Consider the following 23,180-nt stretch of genomic DNA (forward strand, 5'->3'; position numbering starts at 1 on the left):
TTGTGGCACCTTAGAGACTAACAAATTTATTAGAGCATAAGCTTTCGTGGACTACAGCCCACTTCTTTGGATGCATATCCGAAGAAGTGGGCTGTAGTCCACGAAAGCTTATGCTCTAATAAATTTGTTAGTCTCTAAGGTGCCACAAGTACTCCTGTTCTTTTTTTCATAGAGGATATGGCCATCAATGGCTATTAGCCAAGAAGCCCAGGGATGCAGCCTAGTGTTTTAGGTGTCCCTGCACCTCTGACTGCCAGCAGGTGGGACTGGATGATTAGGGATGAATCACTCGATAATTGCCCTGTTCTGTTCATTCCCTCTGAAGCATCTGGCACTGGCCACTGTTAAAAGACAGGATACTGGGCTAGATAGACCATTGTTCTAACCCAGTGTGGTCATTCTTGTGTTCAGTTGTCCCACTGAAGAGGTTCAATGTCCGAAAGCGTCTGTCCAGTGGAAGAGCAAGGTGTCATTCCTTTAAGTATCAGTATTCTGCTGGAAAACTTGTATTTCATAGGTTAGATGTGTGGTATCTGCAGTAGTATTGGCAGTGAGTTTTGCTCAACATAATAGCTAATGTATACTGGAGAGAGATCCAAGACGTCCCTACTTTAGATAATACTTGATCTGCAGTGACAAGATACGTGCAGTACATGTGTGCCCTTTGGGGCAGACATTGATATCTGTTTTCAACAAGATGACTGCCACCAGCTAGAGGCTCCGAAATGCCATGTAATTTAAAATGCATTGCAGGTTTTATTCATGGTAAACCTGTTCCTTGACCTAAGCATGTTCATAACGGCATCCATTTTGCTCAGCTTTGCAGTTTTCTTCTAGTACTGACAGAATGGCAGTTCTGAATGCCAAGAAATAGAATATTTTACATATTTTTCTAAACTTAAATTTCCTTTGAAAAACAAAGATCGATCAAATTTATGTAAAACATTTTATGAAGTTAAAAATGCATTCATATATATTCCTGCTCCAGAACAGTTATGCAACAGAAACAGTATATTCCACTTTCCACTGCATCTTGAAATAAACCAGGTTTACCCTGTTTCTATGTTCCACCTTCGATCACAGAAGTAACAAAAGATTTTCAATAAGGGAACTGATTTCCCAGTTTCTCTTGCTTTGTTTCAGAGTTATGCACAGCCAGGTCTTCAGTATATCCAAGGGCAGCCGATTTACACAGCTCATCCACAGGGAGTGGTGGTGCAGCCGACGGCAGCAGTAACAACGATCGTAGCAGCTGGGCAGCCTCCGCCCATACAGCAGGTGAGGCCTGGAGCGTTACAGTCCAGCCTGGTAACATGCCGGCAACAATGGGGTGCAATTTTTTTCATGACCCATGAGAGAGAATGGCTTGATGTATATCCCATTTGGTGTACCCTTCCCCTGTTTCCCTTTTATGTTGGGGAGGACAATATCCTGTCCATTTCCCCTAAATTGTAACTAGAAAGTCAGTGGGTTTACTCTCAAAAGAGTAGTTAAAACCTAGAATTGATTCCTTTGCAGACAGCAACCCTTCCCTTGCTCTACTGTCTGGCATTGTGAGAAGGGCTGGTTGATTTCATATCCACCGGTTTTGTCTCCCACTCAATAGCATTTGTACACATAGTACTCTCATAAGCTATCTATCTTAAAATGGCACATCCTTTTCTCTTCCCTCTCTCTTTGTGTGGACTTTGCTGTGAATGATTCCTAAGCTTGATCCTCTGTCCTGAGAAAAGAGAATCACTTGTGTTATGTTTGGTGATCTGGCCTCAATGCTGCTCTGTGTAAGGAAAATATCTCTGCCTCCCTACCAGCCTCCTGTCTCCCCACTGTATAGGAAAGGTGATTAGGTTCTGTAGTGGCCTTGGTTTCAGACTGGATTCAGTATACTAAGCCTTTATCACGTGAAAAGGGCTGGTGGTGCTGTTCTTGTCGGCCGCCTGATGGATGATGTAGATTCCTCTGAGGCTATTGACTGCTTAAAGTTATTTCTACACTACAGACTTCTGCTGGCATAGCTACATCAGTCAGGATGTGATCCTTGGCTGACATAACTGTGGCATCAGAAGCCCTGAGTGCATATGCAATTATACCAGCAAATCTGTGCTTTTACCAGTATAGCGTCTTTCACTCATCTTTGCTGGTATAGCTGTGTCCGCACTAGGAGCACTTTGCTGGGATAGTATGCCAGTTTTCGTATACATATTAGGCACTTCTAGTGTAGACATGGTCTTAAACTCGCTAAGTTAATCAGCAGCATCACATTGAAAGTGAAGGGTGACCCACTTGACTACTGCTTTATGAATGGACTTGGTCAGGTAACCATTACTTTTTTATACACCCTAGGTTTGTATTAAAAACTTCGTAATATCGTCGTTCTTTGCTCATCTTTCTCTCTTTGCTGTCGTTGGGGTATTTTTAGCCAGAGCTGGTAGTGACCAACAATCTTCTGGATCTACCGCCACCATCTCCTCCAAAACCCAAAACCATTGTCCTCCCTCCCAACTGGAAAACAGCCCGCGATCCAGAGGGGAAGATCTACTATTACCATGTGATCACAAGGTAAATGTTCACTTACCTATTCAGTGCTGGTGTTCTTATTCATGTGTAAAAACCGCACCCTTATTCTGTGTTGGCGGTATTCCAAACTACTGTGCAATGTATTGTACTGTCTCTACAATGCCACACCAAGGTGCTGCAGGAGGTAGTGCTGGGAATTCGTTTAGCAGTGTCCCCCTATGTCAGCATGGAGCCGATAACCCAGAATGATGGTAGGGGTGCTCTCCTTCTAGAGGTCTTTAATCATTAAAGACTGAGATTTTTTGCAAGTGGAGAGGTGTTAGCCCCAGCATCCTGATGAAATGTTCGGCAAATACAACCTTCAGTTTCAATTGGAAACCGTTTTCCTCTTAACTTCCTATTTTAAAATGTTGTGTTATGCTGCTGTGCTTCGTTCAAACAGCTGTTGTATTCCACCCCAGCAGTGGGTGAAGCAGTTCTTGAATACATCATAGATTGTAAGCTTTTTGGGGCAGGGGTCCTATCTGTTTACCTCTCTGTAAAATATGTACCACACTTTTAGTGCTATATAAATGGTAGCATATGTAGTCTTTTAAAGTGCTGAGAGCTTTTGAGATGAGACACCATGTAAATGCAACATGTTATTGTTTCTTAGATGTGCTTACAGCACTGCTGTATTTCCAAGGTGATTATGGCTTCTTGGCATCATAGATCTATTTCCCCACTTTCAGCCTTCCCATCCTTAAACCTGTGATCAGCGTTGTAGTAGGTCAGAAAAAGGAATGTCGTTTTCTTGCTGAATGTTAAATAAGTTGCCATTACTGTTGTGGCCTATTCTAGTACATGAATATTGTTTTTTTAGATCTGACCAATACATATTCAGCTTCACGAGAGTGAAATGCCTGTGAGCTGTATGGAAACTTTTAAAAACACCACAGTAGGGGGCTCAAACTATAGGCATACCCCCAAATAAAAAAAAAAGTAAGAGAACCAAAAAAAACGCCACCTTAGGTAAACAACAGAGTAAAAGGGGCAGTTAGAGACAAAAAGACATCCTTTAAACATTGGAAGTTAAATTCTGCTGAGGAAAGCAGAAAGGAGCATAAACTGGTAAGTCAAGTGTAAAAGCAAAATGAGGCAGGCCCAAAAAGATCATTTGAAGAGCAACTAGTAAAAGACGCAAAAACTAACAGCAAAAATGTTTTGAAGTACATCAGAAGGAGGAAGCCCGCCAAACAATCAGTGGGGCCATTGGATGATTGAAGTGCTAAAGGAGCAATCAAGGAAGACCAGGCCATGGTGGAGGAGCTAAATAAATTCTTTGCATTGGTCTTCACCGCAAAGCATGTGAGGGAGATTCCCACACTTGAGCCATTCCTTTTAGGTAACAAATCTGAGGAACTGTCCCATATTAAGGTACCAATAGAGCAGATTTTGGAACAAATTTAGAAATTAAACTATAATAAGTCAACAGGACTAGATGGTATTAACCCAAGAGTTCTGAAAGAACTCAGTTATGAAATTCCAGTAATAACAATTGTGGTATGTAACCTATCGCTTAAATCAGCCTCTTTACCAGATGACTAGAGGATAGCTGATGTAATGCCAATTTTTAAAAAAGGCTCTGCAGGCAATCCTGTCAATTACAGGCTGGTAAACCTAACTTCAGTACCAGACAAATTGGTTGAAACTATAGTAAAGAAAAGAATTATTAAACACATAGATGAACATGATATAATGGGGAAGAAGCAAAACAGTTTTTGTAAAGGGAAATCATGCCTCACCAATCTATTAGAATTCTTTGAGTGTGTCAACAAATGTGGACAAGAGTGAGCCAATGGATATAGTGTACTTGGACTTTCAGTAAGCGTTTGACAGTGTCCTTTACCAAAGGCTTTTAAACAAACTCAGCATCATGGGATAAGGGGAATGCTCCTCTCATGGATCAGTAACTGGTTAGGAAATGGGGAACACAGGGTAGGAATAAATGGTCGGTTTTCACAGTGGGGCGGTCCCCCGCGGTTTGGTACTGGGACCAGTGCTGTTCAACATGCTCATAAATGATCTGGAAAAAGGGGTAAACAGTGAGTTTGCGGATGATACAAAACTATTCAAGATAGTTGTCCAAAGCAGACTGTGAAGAGTTACAAAGAGATCTCTTTGTAAGTGGGCAACAAAATGGGAGATGAAATTCATTGTTAATAAATGCAAAGTAGTGCATGTTGGAAAACATAATCCCAACTATACATACAAACTGATGGGGTCTGAGTTAGCTATTACTATTCAAGAAAGAGATCTTGGAGTCATTGGGGATAGTTCTCTGAAAACATCTGCTCAATGTGCAGCAACAGTCAAAAAAGTTAACAATGTTAGGAACCATTAGGAAAGGGATAGGTAAATCAGATAAAAAAAATCATAATGCCACTATATAAATCTATGGTATGCCCACACCTTGAATACTGCATGCAGTTCTGGTTGCCCCATCTCAAATAAGATATATTAGAATTGGAAAAAGTACAGAGAAGGGCAATAAAATGCGTAGGAGTATGGAACAGCTTCCATGTAAGGAGACTGGTACTGTTCAGCTTGGAAAAGAGACAACTAAGGGGGGATATAAGAGAGGTCTATAAAATCATGACTGGTGTGGAGAAAGTGAATAAGGAAGTGTTATTTACTCCTTCTCATAACACAAGAACCCTGGATCACCAAATGAAATTTATAGGCAGCAGGTTTAAAACAAACAAAAGGCAATACTGCTTCACACCCCCACAGTCAGACTATGGAACTCATTGCCAAAGGATGTTGTGAAGGCCAAAAGTAAAACTGGGTTTGAAAAAGGATTAGATAAGTTGGTGGACGATAGGTCCATCAATGTCTATTAGTCAAGATAGTCAGGGATGCAACCTCGTGCTCTGGGTGTCCCTAAACCTCTGGCTGTTAGAAGCTGGGACTGGGTGACAGGGGATGGGTCACTCGATACATTTTCCTATTTTGTTCACTCTCACTAAAGCATCTGTCACCGGCCACTATCAAAAGACAGGATACTGGGCTAGATGGACCATTGGTCTGACCCAATATGGCCATTCTTCTGTTCTTATGCTTTATGTGGTTGTTAAGGTTTTTCATGGTTATTGTAAGTCAGAAAAGAAGTTTGGGTGGGAATTCAGTTTCTTAGGACTTGTCTGGATTGGGCAGCGATCGATCCAGCAGGGATCGATTTATCGCGTCTAGTCTAGACATGATCAATCGACCGCAGAGCGCTCTCCTGTCAACTCCGGTACTCCAGCAGGGCGAGAGGCGCCAGCGGAGTCGACAGGAGAGCATCAGTTGTCGACTTACCACAGTGAAGATACCGCGGTAAGTAGATTGAGTACGTCGACTTCAGCTACGTTATTCATGTAGCTGAAGTTGCGTCACTAAGGGTACATCTACACTACAACGGGGAGTCGATTTAAGATACGCAAATTCAGCTACGTGAATAGCGTAGCTGAATTCGACGTATCGCAGCCGACTTACCCCGTTGTGAGGACGGCGGCAAAATCGACTTCTGCTGCTTTTTGTCGGCGGCGCTTACTACCACCTCCGCTGGTGGAGTTAGAGCGCCGATTCGGGGATCGATTGTCGCGTCCCGATGGGACGCGATAAATCGATCCCCGAGAAGTCGATTTCTACCCGCCGATTCAGGCGGGTAGTATAGACCAGACCTTAGATAGATCTCTCTTTCTCTCTCCCACCCTGCATATAAAAGGAATGACATGCAATTCAGCCTTCAGCTGTTGGTATTGATACATTTAGGCAATGGATCCTCCATCAGTTGCTTTGGAAACTGCTGACTGAACATTATTAGACTTAAACTCATAGCAGTCTTACCCCCTGGAAATGTTTTGTAAGCACTTTTTTTAAGTAGCAGCATTCTAAGGCTGATACCTAGAGTCAGATTGCATGATTACTCATTTTCCCCACCTTTTACTTATCAGTCCATTTTTCCCTGTGGGACAGATATTAGTTTAATATTATGGCTTATGTAGTGATGGAATAAAATCCAGCTGCCCACCATTAAGTAGGTTTTAAAAATAGCGTCTTGGGTTTGCAGAAGGACATGTGGTCCATTTAAACAAGCATATTTGATTTTCCCCACAGTCCTCTCATAGACTTTAACGTCAGAAGGGACCATCATGATCATCTAGTCTGACCTGCACATTGCAGGCCAGAGAACCTCACCCACCCACTCCTGTAATAGACCCCTAACCTCTGGCTGAGTTTACTGAAATCTTCAAATCAAGTTTTAAAGATTTCAAGTTACAGAGAATCCATCGGTTTCAGAGTAGCAGCCGTGTTAGTCTGTATCCGCAAAAAGAACAGGAGTACTTGTGGCACCTTAGAGACTAACAAATTTATTAGAGCATAAGCTTTCGTGGACTACAGCCCACTTCTTCGGATGCATACAGTCTCTAAGGTGCCACAAGTACTCCTGTTCTTTTTTTAGAGAATCCATCATTTACTCTCCTCCCTGACCCCACCCCCAAAATAAGTTTCTGTTTGGATTGTGATGATTGTCTGGGTACTTCCATTGATGAGTCAAAACCAGAACCTTCAAACCAGATGGTCCCTTTTCTTCAGGGTTTCAGATTTTGTCCATAGTATACAGACAGCTGTAAGTCCAGGCCATGTTTGGAATCAAAAGTTAGAGATGGAAAAGACCTATAGCATTTGGTCATTTAGTCTATTTGCCAGGGCCCAGTGCAGAATAGTTCTCTCTGTTGTCCCCTTCAGGATTTTGATTAGTCTAATTTTAAATGATTCCAGTGATGGGATGGGACTTCCAAAACTTCTCCTGGGAGACCATTCCAGAATCAAATAGACAGCATTTTTAAGACATCTTTCCTGATAGCCTAAATTTTCCATTGCGCCCTTTCATCCCATTACTTGTACTTATCCCATCTTGGATCACACTAAACAATTTCTCTCCCTTGTTGATGGATATACCCTTTTAGCTGGCAATTATATCTCATTTGTCATCATTTAGCCAAGCTTTTCCATATTAAATTAATTATTCTTCACCAATCAATCGATCTCTCCAGGCCTTTGTTCATTCTTGTTGCACTTCTTATGAAATCTTCCCTGTATGTCTGCATCTTTCCAGTAATGAAATGCCTAGAACTGAACACTTGATTCCAGGTGTGGTCTGACCTCATTTCTGTAGAGAAGAGACTACCACCCTCAGGCTCTGTGACGTGATGTCTCTGTACAGACAAACCAAAACCGTACTGTTTCTGCTTACTACCATGTTGCTTTGTAAATTCGTGTAATCCCTACACCTTTCAGTGTTAGTCTCCCAGGTATATGATGATTTCCCCAGATGCACTAGCTTGGGTATTTTTGGATTGAACCTCATTTTATTTCATAGACATATCTATACTGCATAATTCTCTGTCTTCCCTGGCAAGCAGAACTACCCTATTTGGTATCATCTGTGTATGCTATTATTGTGCTATTAGTCATTATTGATCTGGAAGAAGGGACAACGTCAAGATTAGGTCTGCCCCTAATCCAGTGGCATGCTCATAGATGCCCCAACATGAAATGAATTGCTGTTTATTGTTGACTTATTTATAATACTTTCAATGCATGTGACACTGTTCATATCCCTGTCAATTAAAAATATTCTTTTCCAGGAAGTTTTTGTGAGGCACTGGTTATGTGCAATCAAAGCTGAGAGTCCTGTCCCCAGTCAGTTATTTGCAAGAAGGTAATCAGGGCTGGCTTCCAAGTGTCCAGAATAGAGGACATGATGGTAATTTCATGTGTGTGCTTCCATTACTCCAAGATATGAGTGAGACCATTCCCTTCTTTCTCTAGGCAAACCCAGTGGGATCCTCCTACCTGGGACAGCCCCGGAGATGATGCCAGCCTCGAACATGAAGCTGAGATGGACCTTGGGACTCCAACATATGATGAAAACCCAATGAAGGTAAGTGTGCAAATCAGCAGGTGAAACATCTCATCTTTCACAGCTTCTTTAAATGGAGAGTGGAAAACTTGTGTTGTTCCATAAGTCCTGTGGCCAAATAATCTACTGTGTGGCAAATACAAACATGCGAGAAAATTCAAATTGTTGAAGGGGTGGATGACAATATCTTAGGCCTGGTCTATACTACCCGCCTGAATCGGCGGGTAGAAATCGACCTCTCGGGGATCGATTTATCGCGTCCCGTCGGGACGCGACAATCGATCCCCGAATCGGCGCTCTAACTCCACCAGCGGAGGTGGTAGTAAGCGCCGCCGACAAAAAGCGGCAGAAGTCGATTTTGCCGCCGTCCTCACAACGGGGTAAGTCGGCTGTAATACGTCGAATTCAGCTACGCTATTCACGTAGCTGAATTTGCGTATCTTAAATCGACTCCCCGCTGTAGTGTAGATGTACCCTTATATAGACTGAGTATGAACAGAAGATCGAGGTGTTCTTTTAAATGTGGACTGAAAAGCTCAAATTAATGGTCTGGCCAGATGTTTCTGAAAGCTTTGTTAGTAAATCATTAAACAAGGTTTTCCTTGACCCTTGACCTAGGAAATAGGTGACCCTTTCCAATAAGAAAATATATTAGTAGAGTGTTGGCCCCCACTAGCTCTAGAGAACACTAGTACCACCCATTCTGTCCCATAGCTGCTGAAGAAGTTTCTCTTCATTATCTGGAACTCCTCTTGCTGGAGCTAGGAGAGGGCCCTGGTAGACTCTCCTCTCAGACATGATAGCTTGTTTGTTAGAGGTCTTCCTGATGTTCCAGCTCCCCCTTCCTCCGCCAAATAAATAAATACCCATATAGGGTTTTTATTGACCCTGACACTAGCTCTTTTACAAAGTCAGTGTCATGAATACAGTGTTTGAGTCTGGCTGAGCAAAGAGAATTATCTTGTGGTGTTGGTCATGAAATAATTTTTGTATGTCCATATAGAGGTCATACTCTTAAAGCTGGGCATCAGCATTGCCCAGTGTGGAATCCTGTTTCTGGAATTGCGATTCGAGTGCAACTCGAGAGAGAGAAGCTTACTGTTCTTCAAGTGATTGCACATGTCCATTCCGCTCTAGGTGTGTGTACGCCTCGAGCACAGTTGCCGGAAATTTTTCCCTCAATGGTATCTGTCAGATTGGCTCCAGTGCCTCCTGGTGCTGCATGCTCATGGTGCCGGTATAAAGGGGCCAGCCAACCCCACACCCCATCAGTTCCTTCTTACTGCCCATGACGGATGCTGGAACTGCCCATTTCCCCTGTTTCTTTCTTCCAGTTATTTATTTTTCATTTGGACTGTAAATAGTTCTTGTACATGGTTTAGTTGAAGATTCTGCCTTATTAGTGGATTTTCATCCGGCCCCTGTGCCTTCTGCAGCAAGCCTATGCCTTTGAGTGACACACATACCAGTTGCGTAAAGTGCTTGGGTGAGGCTCATGTCCGAGACCGTTGTCACACCTGCTGGGAATTCAAGCCTCATATGAAGGACCAGGAGGCCATATGGAAGTTCCTATTGATGGAAGAGGCATTCAGACGCTCTGCAGAGCCGAGCTGGTCAGACTCAGCACTGAGTACTTTAGCATCGGTGAGGATTGCTGTTCCCACTGTCAGGCACTCTCACCATTCTCTGGTGCCGAGAAGGAAAGATAAGAAGCAGCTGGCCGACAGGGGGCGTTCCCCTCCCTTGAGTCCAGTACCAGACCAGCCTGTGCCAGAGGGACAACGAGGGTCCAGTGCGATTGTGGTTCCATCTGCCCTGGAGGTGTTCGCAGCGGCAAGAGACCTGCTGGCGTTATCGGTACCACCGTCAATCCAAAAGCAGGTGTCAGCGGTGCAGGTGGATAGAAAGGAGCACGTCACCCCAAGCTGCCCTCTGTACCGTCTAGCGGGAAACCATCCCTGCTATCCTCAATGCAGGTCTCCCTGTCTCAGCACTGATCTCCAGAACCGATGAGTACAGCACCTCCATGGTCCCCGGAGGAGGGCTCGACGTCTGAGTTGGAAGTGGGGTCGTATACCTAGTAGAGGGGTTGCTGTTGGTACTCCCTGGTCAGCCCTTTGTGGTGGTGGACCCGGGCTCAGATACCTCAAAGCGCTTGGCCCAGTGCGCTCTGGCCCATGCTGATGCAATGGCCATTTTGGAACCCTTGGGGTTTTCCTCTGATGTCAGGGACACATTCCAGACGCTCATCTTTGGTGGCCATGGAGAAGACTTCTCCATCCCATCATGCAGCACCTGACCTGGACTCTGGTACCGAACCCAGTTCTGATCCTTAGGATCTAGACCTGCAGGACCCAGTCGCTGCAGAAAGAGACAAGGAGGACCCCTTGCTGGTGATGACTTCAAAGCTCATCAGGAGCTGTTGAAGAGGGTGGCCTCGAACTTAGGGCTGCAACTGGAGATAGTCAAAGAATCCTCCCACAGCCTTGTCGACATCTTGGCTGCGGCTAGGCCGACTACAGTGGCTCTGCCTCTCAATGAGGCTATCATGGGACCAGTTAAAGCCTTGTGGCAAAACTCGTACTCCCTGCCGCCCACCTGTGGAGAGTTGAGAAGCAGTACTTTGTTCCCACCCAAGGGTATGAGTACTTGTACTCCCACCTCCCACCGGGGTCCCTGGTGGTCTCAGGGGCCACCGAAAGGGAGAGACGGGGTGCATGGAGCGATCCCTAAGACAAAGGACTCAAAGAAAGGTTTATTCTACAGAAGGTTTACCGCTCCACTTCTCCAAACAGGTGGTGTTAGGGAGATACGATTTTAATGTCTAGGACTCCATGTCAAAGTTCAGAGACTTGCTTCCCCAGGAGTCCAGGCAGGAGGTCACTTCTATCAGTGTGGAGAAGTCAATAGCCCGGGCCTTCCTGCAGGCCACCAGGGACACGGCAATCTCAGTGGCTAAATCCCTGGCTATGCACAGGTGCCTGTAGTTGTTGGGCCTGCCAACGGAGGTCCAGCAGTCTCTCCAGGACCTTCTGTTTGAAGGGTCCTTGCTCTTCTCAGACAAGACAGATGCAAAGCTCCATGGACTGAAGGACTCCAGAGCTCTACCCTCAGTCCCTGGGCCTTTACACCCCAGCGTCCTTGAGGGAACATTTCAAGCGTCAGCAGAGTGCCCATTTCTCCACTCGGCCATCCCAATCTACAAAAGAAATGAAGCTGGGGTTTAGGTGCAGACAGCCACCTCCATCCACCTCAGCATCTCTACCCGCCCTACCCAGACACTCGGGGAGGAGGGGCGGTGGGGGGGCTCTAAACAGAGCTTTTGACGGGATGCCCGAGGGCATCATATCAGTTCCCATAATGCTGGATCCTGCCTTCCCACTGTTTTCAGACTGCCTGTCCCACTTCAGCTGAGCAGGGTCTCATATAACCACAGACTGGGTGCTGAGTACTGTAAAGATGGGTTATGCTCTCCAGCTTGTTCCCACCCCTCTGTCTCACCCTCCCTCCCTGTCCCTCCTCAGGGACCGTGTCTCAAGCAACTCTTAGCCCTGGAGGTGCACGCCCTCCTCCGAGTGGGAGCCGTGGAGGAAGTTCCTCAGAACTTAAGGGGAAGGTGTTTACTCTATTTCCTAATTCCCAAAGCCAAAGGTGATGTCAGGCCTGTCTTAGCCGTTGAGATGGCGCAGGTCTATCTCAAACGGCTGAAGTTCTGCATAGTCTCCTTGGCCACCATCATTCCCTCCCTGGATTCGAGGGACTGGTATGCTGTTCTCTATTTGAGAGGCGCCTCTTTCCACATCACAGTTTTTCAAGGACACAGGTTAATCAAGTTCGTTCTGAATCAAGCCCACTACCAATTTGCTGTTCTTCCATTCAGCCTGTTGGCAGCCCATGGATTTTTATTAAATGCATGGAGGTACTGGCGGCCTTCTTGAAAAGGCGAGGGGTACAAGTGTACCCATATCTCAACAACTGGCTAGTCCAACCTAAGCCTGAGAAGGAGCCAGAATTTATCAATGTACATTGCCAAAGAACCACAGTAATACTTCAGCAGCCCCCCATGACCTCCCCCACTCTGCTCCCAGTGCCTACCACCCCCTGGCAGCCCCGCCGATCAGCACCTCCTGATCAGCTGTTTGGTGGCGTGCAGGAGGTTCTATGGGGAGCGAGGGGAGTGGGGGCAGGGGTTGAGCACCAAGCACCCCCTGCCACATTGGAAAGTTGGCACCTGTAGCTCCAACCCCGGAGTCGGTGCTTATACAAGGAGTTGCATATTAACTTCTGAAGAGCTGCTTGTGACTCCAGAGCCACAGGTTGGCCACCCCTGGACTAGTAAAGGCCGGTCCAAGGCCCAGCGTCTGCTGCATTCAGTCAACCTTTCAGGCATTGGGCCTGCTGTTAAACAGAAGTCTACTTTCACCCTGGTGCAGAGGATAGAGTTTATTGGAGCAGTGCTCAACTCCAGCCAGACCAAGGCCTTCCTGCCGGAAACCCAATTCCAGATGATAGCATCGTTAATAGCACAGGTCCAGGCCCACCCTCTCACGATGGCACATTTCTGCCTCAAACTTCTATGGCCTTGTGCACATACAGAGTGCGGTATGCAAAGCTACACCTCTGACCTTTTCAAGCTTGGCTGGCCTCAGTGTTCTCACGAAGCCGCCACCACTTGGACTCAGTGCTCACTGTACCTCCCCTGGTCCTCGCCCCCTCTCGATTGGTGACGGGACCCTCTGACAGTCTGCACAGATATTCCCTTCATCAAGCTCCAGCCTTTGTTATCCCTAGTCTTGTATGCGTCGGAGCTAGGATGGGGGGGCTTGCCTGCAGCACCTCAGGACCCCATGGCCTTTGGGCCCAGGAAGAGCTATCATTACGTATCCACCTCAGAGAACTCGGAATGATCCGCCTAGCCAGTCAGGTGTTCCTACTGCACATCGCAAACAAGAGCGTGCTAGTGCTCATGGACAACACGGCAGCCATGTACTACCTCAGCAGGCAAGGTGGGGCTCGCTCGTCCCCCCTGTGCTGGGAAACTATTCGCTTATGGGAGTTTTGCATAATGCACTCAATCCAACTTGAAGCTCCTCACCTTCTAGGGGTCCAGAACAAACTCGCAGATCACCTCAGCAGATCTTTCCCCAGTTACCATGAGTGCTTCCTCCATCCGACATAGTGAGAGTCGTTTTCCAGCGGTGAGGGACTACCCACCAGTTTTGTTCCCTGCAAGGCCACAGCCCGGGGTTGCACACGGACGCTTTCTTGCTCCTTTGGATGGAGCATCTTGTTTACACTTCCCCCCTATTCCGCTTGTGCACAAGGCCCCAGTCTGGCCCCATCAGCACTGGTTTGCCACACTGCTGCTACTTTTAGAAGTGATTCCAATACCACTCCCTCTTCTCCTGGACCTGATCCCACAGGACCACAGTTTAATGCTCCGCCCAAACCTCAGCACCCTCCACCTGACGGCTTGGAAGCTCCATGGCTGAATCCCGTGGAGTTGGCCTGTTCAGAGTAAGTCCGCCGGGTCCTTTCAGGTAGCAGGAAACCCTCTACCACAGCTATATACCTCACCAAGTAGAAGTGCTTTTCCATTTGGACTTCTCAGCATACGATCGTCTCTGGAGACTGTTCCTGGAGTATCTGCAACATCTAAACCAGCAAGGTCTGGCAATATCATCAGTTAAAGTACACCTTGCAGTGATCTCGGCGTTCCACCATCCGATGGATAGCTGATTAGTTTTCTCGCATGAAGTGTCCATCTGTTTCCTGAAGGCCTAGAAAGACTATACCCACAGATTCTGGAGCCCATTCCCTTGGGGGACTTAAACCCCATCTGGTCAAAACTCATGGGCCCCCCCGTTTTGAGCTGCTGGTACCCTGTCCCCTATAATACTTTTCCTGGAAAGTGGCCTTTCTGGTGGCTATTACTTTGGCCAGAAGGGTCTCAGAGATTTGGGCCCTTGCATCAGAACCTCCATACACGGTCTTCTTTAAGGACAAGATACAGCTATGCCCCCACCCCGCGTTCCTCCCAAAGATAGTTTTGCAGGTTCACAGTAATCAGGCAATTTTCCTGCTGGTTTTGTTTCCGAAACCTCACACAAACAGGGAGGAACAACCTGTCCAGACACTGGATTTTAAATGTGCCCTGGTGCTCTATATGGAGAGGACAGAACCATTCCATAGATCCATTGTGTCGGTAGCTGACCGGATGCAAGGCCTTCCCATCTCAGTTCAGAGGCTCTCATCCTGGATTACAGCATGCATTCGCACATGCTACGAGCATGCAGGGGTCCCTCCACCAGCTGTCTTGACTGTCCATTCTACCAAGGCACAAGCTTCTTCAGCAGTGGTCCTGGCCCAGGTCCCTATCCAGGACATTTGCAGAGTAGCAACTTGGTCATCAGTGCACACATTTTCTTTCCACTATGCCATCACCCAGCAGGCCAGGGATGACGCTGGGTTTGGTTGAGCCGTATTACAATCAGTATGTCCGTAAACTCTGATCCCACCTCCTGCGTTACTGCTTGCGAGTTACCTAATGGGGAGTTGAACCTGTGCAAGCTCTCGAAAAAGAAAAATCTGTTACTAACCTTTCCGTAACTGTTGTTCTTCCAGATGTGTTGCACATGTCTATTATGCGACCCACCCCCTTACCCCTCTGTCGGAGTTGGCTCACAAGAAGGAACTGAGAAGGGTGTGGGGTTAGCCGGTCCCTTTATACTGTCGACATGAGAGTGCGGCACTAGGGGGTGCTAGAGCCAACCCGACAGGTACCACTGAGGGGAAAATTTCTGGCGACTGTGCTCGAAGCGCGCCCACACCTAACATGGAATGGACATGTGCCACACATCTTGAAGAACAAGAGTTACGGAAAAGTTAGTATTTTTGGGGACAAGGTCATAGATAGTACCCTGTTTTTTGGGGACAAGGTCATAGATAGTACCCTCAAAAGAGAGATCCTGTCTATCCAAAAAGAGGCAGCCTGAATTCAGTGGGCAGAGCACAAGACTTAGGAGGCAGGAGACCTGAGTTCTGTTCCTGGCACTGCCACTGACCAGCTATATAACCTTGGGCATGTTAATTATTCTCTCGGTGCCTTAGTTTCTCCATCTCTGAAATGGGGATGATTCTTTGTAAAACACACTGAGCTCTATAGAGGAAGTGTGATATAAAGCTAATGCGATACTGAGAGTATATAGAATTTAACATTGAGTGGCAGTCCTTTCAGCACACTTAATTTCCCCCCCCCCCCCCCCCCCGCTGTATATACTCGTTCATAAGCTGAATTTTTTAGTAAAAAAGGGAAGCACCAGAGAAGGGGGTCGGCTTATGAGCGGGTATAGCGAGGGAGAGGTGGGACACAGCCCCTCCCCCCAACAGAGGGAGCAAGGAGAGGCAGCACAGCCAGCAGGGAAGAGGCGGGACCAGAGTGTCTCCGCTTCTGGCCACGCTGCTCTCCCCCCAGCCTCCGAAGCAGCTGCAGCTCCGGGGCTGGCAGGCTGTGGCCGCACCACCCGGAGCACGCTGCGGCCATGCCACCTGGCCCACCACGCTGGAACATGCTGCGGCCGCGCCGCCCGGTCTGGCCTGCCGGAGCATGCTGCCCAGCCTGCTGGAGCAGCTCCAGCCAGGCCAGAGACATCCTCCCTTGGCCCTCCCCAGATAAGGTGGGAAGCGATTGGATGGGGAGAATGTGGGAGTCCCGAGCTAGGGGTGTGGTCATGTCGGGGTGGTCACAGAGGTTACTCCCCTGACTCCCAGCTCCTCCCCCCCTAAAAAACTTCCCCACCAGTTGCTGTCCCGGCCCGTCAGGGTAAGCAGCTGGTGCGCCGGGACACTTTGTTTACTTAGGTATATCTCCATATATTATATTATTAACCTATTGCATAGAACTGGAAGGGACCCCAAAGGGTCATCGAGTCCAGCCCCCTGCCTTCACTAGCAGGACCAAGTACTGATTTTGCCCCAGATCCCTAAGTGGCCCCCTCAAGGATTGAACTCACAACCCTGGGTTTAGCAGGCCAATGCTCAAACCACTGAGCTATCCCTCCCCCCATCCGTGCCTGAGGACGCTCAACAAACCATCTTGGCCCACCAGTGGCTTATCCTGATGGCCCGGGAGCCAAAGTTTGCTGACCCCTGAATTATAGAGTCGTCTTATGAATGGGTCATAAAATTTTCCATTTTTACGTATCCACCTTGGGGGGCTGTCAGCTTATAAACGAACCAGCTTATGATCGAGTATATACGGTACCTTCCAGGTTTCACTGAGCCCACCTTACTGGCCCATTTAGACATTTTTTTAAAGCTGCTATTTAGTTTTATAGTTAAGCGCTCTTCTATGGATACATAGTTTGACTGCTCTTACTTCAAACGCTGACAGTTTTTTAACTCTCCCAAAGGAGCCATTATTGCCTGTATTGTTAGGGCATTAAGGGATTGTAAATCCAAGGATTGTCTGTCATATATGTAGCTGAGTGTTAAAAATATGTAGCAAAATCCCACTAAGAAAGTAACTTCAGTTGCAAAGCAAACAAAGAGTGGAGTAGGCTTGGTTTTTCTTAACATCCAGTGGCCTATGTCCAAGGTCTCAGTGAGGATCTGAAATCATAACTTTTTTCTTGCACTTTTGCAATTTAAACAAATGAGGGTAACAAGGAGACCTGTGTCAAGGTGCACTGGAGAAAGTGTTTTATTGGGTTATAGCATCATAAAATCATAAGACTGGAAGGGACCTCGAGAGGTCATCTAGTCCAGTCCCTTGCACTCATGGCAGGACTAAGTTATAACCTCCTGGAAATGGTTTACTATGGACATAGCAAGATTCTAAAGTCAACAGGTTTAGGGACTATATTTTCAGAACAACTCAGCACCCAGAAGCTCTTTGAAAACGCAACAAAACTGATCAACTTCCATCTTTCCAGCCCCCTCACAATTCTGAAAACTCCCAGCCCAACCTCCTGCTCAGACTATTCCCTCTCTCTACCTACTGTTGCTGGTCTTCCCCCTGCTAGCCCCCTTTGCATCTCCTATGGTAATGCACTACTAGTTAACCCATCGTCTTCCTGCTAGTTGCCCATGTAGTGCTCAAGTCACGAGCTCTCAGTTACATGGGAAGCACCATGTGAAGTTCACTGAGGGTTTCTGTTACTTATATTACCAAGACATCCAGGATTGGACCCTGTTGTTCTAGGCGCTGTACGAACATAGAGATAGATGTTGTCCCTGCCATGAAGAGCTCTGCTCGAAGCAGGAGTGTCCTTGTCCCACTTCATCTCTACAATGGGAGGCTTTCCTCAGCCTCATGTACAAATGTCCGTAGGGCTCTCTTAAAAGCCCTTGAAAACATCCAGTTCCTAGGTGTTACCACCTGGAAAGAAGCCAGTGCTCCTAGGGGTTAATCAAATCCATGTGTGGGGTTTTTTTTCCCCCCCTCTAAGTAGTATAGCATTCAGCATTCTGTTATAAATACCTAATTTGCAAATGTTTACTCCCTTGCAAAAAAAAGAACACCACAAAAATAATGAGCAAGAACTTGGTGTACAACTGGTCAGCTGTGGAGTAGTTAGTTTCGCAAATTGTCAAAAAAAAAAAAAAAAAAAAAAATCCAGCAGGCCATTTTAACTACGTTGCTGTTAGTTCTGTATCCCATCCGCTGCATTTGCTTTCCATTGGAATCCATGGAATGTCAAGACATTCCTGGTATGACAGGCAGCAGTCATGTCCCTTAAAATAGATGAGTCGTAAAGATACACACATCTTGTCGTTTCTGGTTCACTTTTGCCTGTGTCGTTTTTAAAAAAAAGCAATTGAGTACATTTTCAGTGCAGTGAATTTCCAGTGTGATTTCGCGAACTCCCTACACCACACCATTTTGAAAATGTCTCCCTTTAAAGTAATTAGTGTGATGGAGAAAAGGATTAAAAACTCTATAAATTAATTTCCTTTATGAATGCTCTTGATTTTTAAAAGTGAAAGAAATGTTAAATTTGTACTTTTCACCATTTATATAGTTGCATTTAACTCAGCCTGAAAAAAGTAAGAGATCTAGTCAATTTACCTTTTGTTTATAATCTGCTTCTGGTCAATTTCATTTTCTTGTTTACCTGTACTGACCCAGTCTTGCTTTGTGTAGGTTGCAAACAGCACAGGGAAATTGTTGCATCGAAACCAAAAGCACACTTTTTCCATCTAAACTTAAAAGGACGTTTCAATTAAGTTTTGTAAAATATTTATTAAACAAAACCTATATCTTAGTTATATCTTAGACATATCCTAATGTCCTTTTAATTAGAATACATCAGTTTGTCTACTTGAAAATAAAGGCTTCACTCTTCCTGGGATTGAGAAATGAATTGGAAAAAGTGATTGCTCTTTGTTCTGATCCATCAGACTCTGGAATCTGTTACGTCTGAATCTTGCCTTTAGGTAGTAACTTAATGGTGCCTGGACTAACAATGGTAGGGACACTTCCTATTGTAAATGGAAGAGGACCTGATCTGCATTAATTTGTATTAGGAATGGGTCCTTTTGTAAATCCAGATGTTTCGTTTGGGTCAGAGGCAGTCGTCATTTTAAAGGATCGATAGTTTTTAGTCTCTGTACTAAATATATAGTGAATAGATTACACTTTATTTTCAAGTATGATAAAATACACTTATGTGCTGTTGGTAAAAGAGAACCATTAGAAATGGGAAAATGGTCATTAAAAAGATATACAAAGTTTTGGAATATAGAGTCAATAGACTAGATGGTGTTGAAAGGACACCAACTTAAAAATCACATCTGTTTTGCTTTACCTAGTATGGATGCCTTAAATTTCCAGTATTTGAAAAAAAGGGGGGGGGGGAGAGAGAATGTTTTTCTGTATTTTTCTGTGCATTTGGCAGAAAAATTTTGCATTGTCAGTTTCACTGTTTCTCCTGCACAGTCAGTTTCTCTTAGTGTGGGTCTTTCATGCATCAACAGGAGTACCCCCTTCCCCCAAAAAGCAACCCCAACTTTTTTTTTTTTTTTTTTTTTAAATATTGGACAATTAAATTGGAAAGCCACAGAAACTGGTAGGAAGACTCTGGGCAGCTGAAAGTACTATTAATTTGCATCTTGAAAATATATGGAGATATACTTATCTCATAAACTGGAAGGGACCCTGAAAGGTCATTGAGTCCACAACCCTGCCTTCACTAGCAGGACCAAATACTGATTTTGCCCTAGATCCCTAAGTGGCCCTCTCAAGGATTGAACTCACAACCCTGGGTTTAGCAGGCCAATGTTCAAACCACTGAACTATCCGTCCCCCAAATTGACTAGGTTTCAGGTTGATTGTATCCCAGTAAAACTTTTAACATTTTGTGCATTCAGATCTCACCAAATTAGACTATTATTTTCCTGCTGCTAGAGAACTTTGCTGTAAAGTGAAAGACTTCATGCCATGTTTCAGGCTGATACTGCTTCAGCATCCCACTGACATCATGATGCATTATCAGTGCTGAGATGTGGCTTTATGAAAATCTGCAGCTGTAAAAGATGGGCTAAATTTTACTTTATGCACTTATAATCCAAAAAATTTGGTATTCATTGTAATAACATTACTAATGCTGACTTCAGTTGAAATCAATATGGGTCTGATGCTTGTTTCTCTGGGAATTTCACTGTAACTTAGATCAGGTTTGCCAGTGCACATGAAAGTGAGCACAAAGGAGTGGTACAAGTACTGATGTAATTAATCTCCACCTACTCTTGGTGAATTCATCAAAATTAAATCAAGATCTTAGTTGTTTTAGTAGATTCTGTTTAGTCATGATTATTAGACATAATTGGAGGAAATCTTCTAGAGTTCATTCATGTCGATGTCAGATTTAGAATTCACTTAGATTTATTTAAAAGAACCAAACTTCTGTTATGCATCTAGTGCAAAATATGCAACATTTGTCACCTGTCTAAAGACATGAAATTGCACTGTCCTAAGGAACTGAATGTTGTAATTAAAATCAGGGTAAATTTCATGAGGGCTGGAAAATGGGAGCTGTGTGTTTAATATAGTACACCTCTATCCCGATACAACGCTGTCCTCGGGAGCCCAAAAATCTTACCGCATTATTGGTGAAACCGCGTCATATCGAACTTGCTTTGATCCGCCTGAGCGCACAGCCCCCCCCCCACCCCTTCCCCCGGAGCACTGCTTTACCGCGTTACATCCGAATTCGTGTTCTATCGGGGTAGAGGTGTATTTATATGGGTAACTGCCCTTCCTCTCCTGGGACTTTTGAGGAGGTCTTTGAAGTTCATTTTTAGTACCCATTTTGTTGTAGGTATGTGAAATCTCTGAGAGATCTTGCGTGAGGCTATGGGATCCAGTGTCATCTATATGCTGATGACACTCAGCTCAACATCTCCTTTTCATTGGACCCAGACAGATGTTCCCTTGCTCTGTATCTGACAGATATGGACTTGGGTGCTCAATGTGGAGAAGACCAAAGTGATACTGGTTGCCAGAGGGAAGCATTCTGAGCATCTGGAAAAGTCTGACTGCTCCTTCAGTTGAAGGAATTTGCATCCTTGTAAAGGTAGTTAGCAATCTTGAACTCTTTCTTGAACTCTCTCTATACTGAGTATTGGCCAGAAAAACCTTCTGTTTATAACTAGCCAAGAAGGCAAGTCCCTTGCTCTCAGGTGTGGAACTTGCTACAGTCAAATACTCCATGGATCTAAATTATTGCCCCCACATGATGCCTTGGCTAACCTTAAGCCACTTTCTGTTTTATGACAATGTATTGTTTAGTCACTAGCAAGTGTTTAATTTTTTCCTTTTACAGACGTGCCTTTTTGTTGTCTGTACTAGAAATAGCAATGTGTTTACAAATATTCAAACTGAATGCTGTCTGGTTGTTGCTTAAGACGCAGGCTGTCCACATTCAATAACAAGATTTCAGAAGAAGACACATTCCCACTTACTCTGGTTTTGTACTTTTGGGGTAGGAACTAGGATCAAATTTCAGACACCATTCAGGCTCTTCCTAATCTAGATCCAATGCTCTTTCTGCTGAGGAGTAGTATTGCTGCAGTCCTTGATCTCATTAGCCAGTTACCCAGCATCACTGCTCTATGCCATGTGGTGATATGCGGAGGCACAATTCTGGAATATTGGCAGTAATGGATGTGGCGTTGATGACAGATGGTCTTCACCAATAGTTATTTCCCCTCTTTGATTCTTTTGACCCACAAAGGAAGGCTTGACCTGATTGTATCACTACTCATTTTGTTATTGTTAAGCCCAGAGCCCAAAGGTGGCTGCATTTCAGTGGTGGGCGAAGCAAACCCTCTATGTAGTTTGCATATCAATTTAAGTGCTTTATCCTTGGATGAAAGATGCTGTAGATGCATAAAGCATGATTATTATCATTACTTCCATTCTTCTTTCATAAAAAATGATTTTGAAGTCTGCTGTGTTGCTCCCACTTCAATCCTTCTCTTGTAAGAAGTAGGAGTCAAGGACGGTTTTTGTGCTTGCTTTAAAGGATGAGTTTGTGCCTTTGGGAAGTAGCAGTTAAAATACCTAGGATTTTTTTTTAAAGATGTTTAAGTCTGGATTTAATACATCAACCCTTGTATTTCCAGCTCCCTATATTAATGTCGCCTACAGATACACTTCTAGAAGGCTATCCAATGGTTGCAGTAACATGGTGGTTCCTTCTGTCGTCTTGTTTGCCTCGTCTTCCTTTAAAAGAAGGTGGAGGACATCAACAGGCCTGGGATCCCCGTTCTGACTTTCTTGGTGCATTTGGTGCTCCTACCTTCCAGTTCCCCATATTTCTCTTTCAACTGACCACGTTGACCTGTTCCCTCCCTCACAGGCTAGTCTCTTCCATTTCAGCGCCTCTTCATTTACAACCCTGATTTCCTTCTCTCGGGTTCCCAACTACCATCTTCTTTGCCCCTCTTGCTCCGCAGGGCCAGCTAGTGCTGTTAACTCAGTTCTACAGCATTTCCATTTAACACATCACCCGCTGATACAAGATTAAGGAATCTGAATATCGTCAGAGTGCTCTTTTTTCATATTGCATATTACTGGTATATTGTGCAGCACTGGAGTGAGCACGCACTCCATTTTCCTGCTAGGCAGGAATCCAATCAAGGCAGAGCTTACTTGTCAATTAAGAAGACCTTGGAGTGATGTAAATAACAAATCCTGTGTCCTCTGCTGAAATACAAGCCTCTGATACGGTTTCTAAGACAACTGTGATTCTCGCAGTTCAGTTACTGTCTGCAACATCCTTCTTTCTGGCCTTGCCAAAGGCAGCCTTGCCTTGCTGATATCCATTCAGAATGCTACTGTGAAGACCATTTTCCTAGCCCGCTGCTTTGACCACGTCGCCTTCTCTTTGCATCCCTTCACTGGCTCCCTCTTCTCTATTGTATCAGACATAAGCTACTTGTCTACACTTTCAAGGCTATTCACGACCTATCCCCACCCTCCCTATTATTTTTCATTCAGTGTCGAAAGATCAGCTCCCCCTCTTATAGCAACAGAGGCTAGCATCACGGGCCTATCTTGTTAGATTTTCAAATAAGCACCTTTGTGGTTTCTCCCATGCGGCCCCTCACTCCTGGGAGACGTTCCCCATCGACATCTTCAACACCTTCCTCAGAACTCTCCTTTGCCGTGAAGCCTATCAGAAAAGTGACGACAGCTAGGCTGCTAGTG

General features: G+C 45.2%; 1 protein-coding gene across 3 annotated transcripts in view; it reads left to right on the top strand.

Moving 5' to 3' along the window:
* SETD2 (SET domain containing 2, histone lysine methyltransferase) overlaps positions 1 to 23,180 on the top strand; it is a 153,693-nt gene that overhangs the window by 100,146 nt on the left and 30,367 nt on the right. For all 3 annotated transcript variants that reach the window (XM_034759748.1, XM_034759750.1, XM_034759749.1), the window contains exons 16-18: positions 1,144 to 1,278; positions 2,420 to 2,559; positions 8,377 to 8,488. In XM_034759748.1, coding sequence (XP_034615639.1) covers positions 1,144 to 1,278; positions 2,420 to 2,559; positions 8,377 to 8,488 — 387 coding nt within the window. The remainder of the gene's footprint in view (positions 1 to 1,143; positions 1,279 to 2,419; positions 2,560 to 8,376; positions 8,489 to 23,180) is intronic.

This window comes from Trachemys scripta, chromosome 2, assembly GCF_013100865.1.
Source record: "Trachemys scripta elegans isolate TJP31775 chromosome 2, CAS_Tse_1.0, whole genome shotgun sequence".
Taxonomy (NCBI): Eukaryota; Metazoa; Chordata; order Testudines; family Emydidae; genus Trachemys; species Trachemys scripta.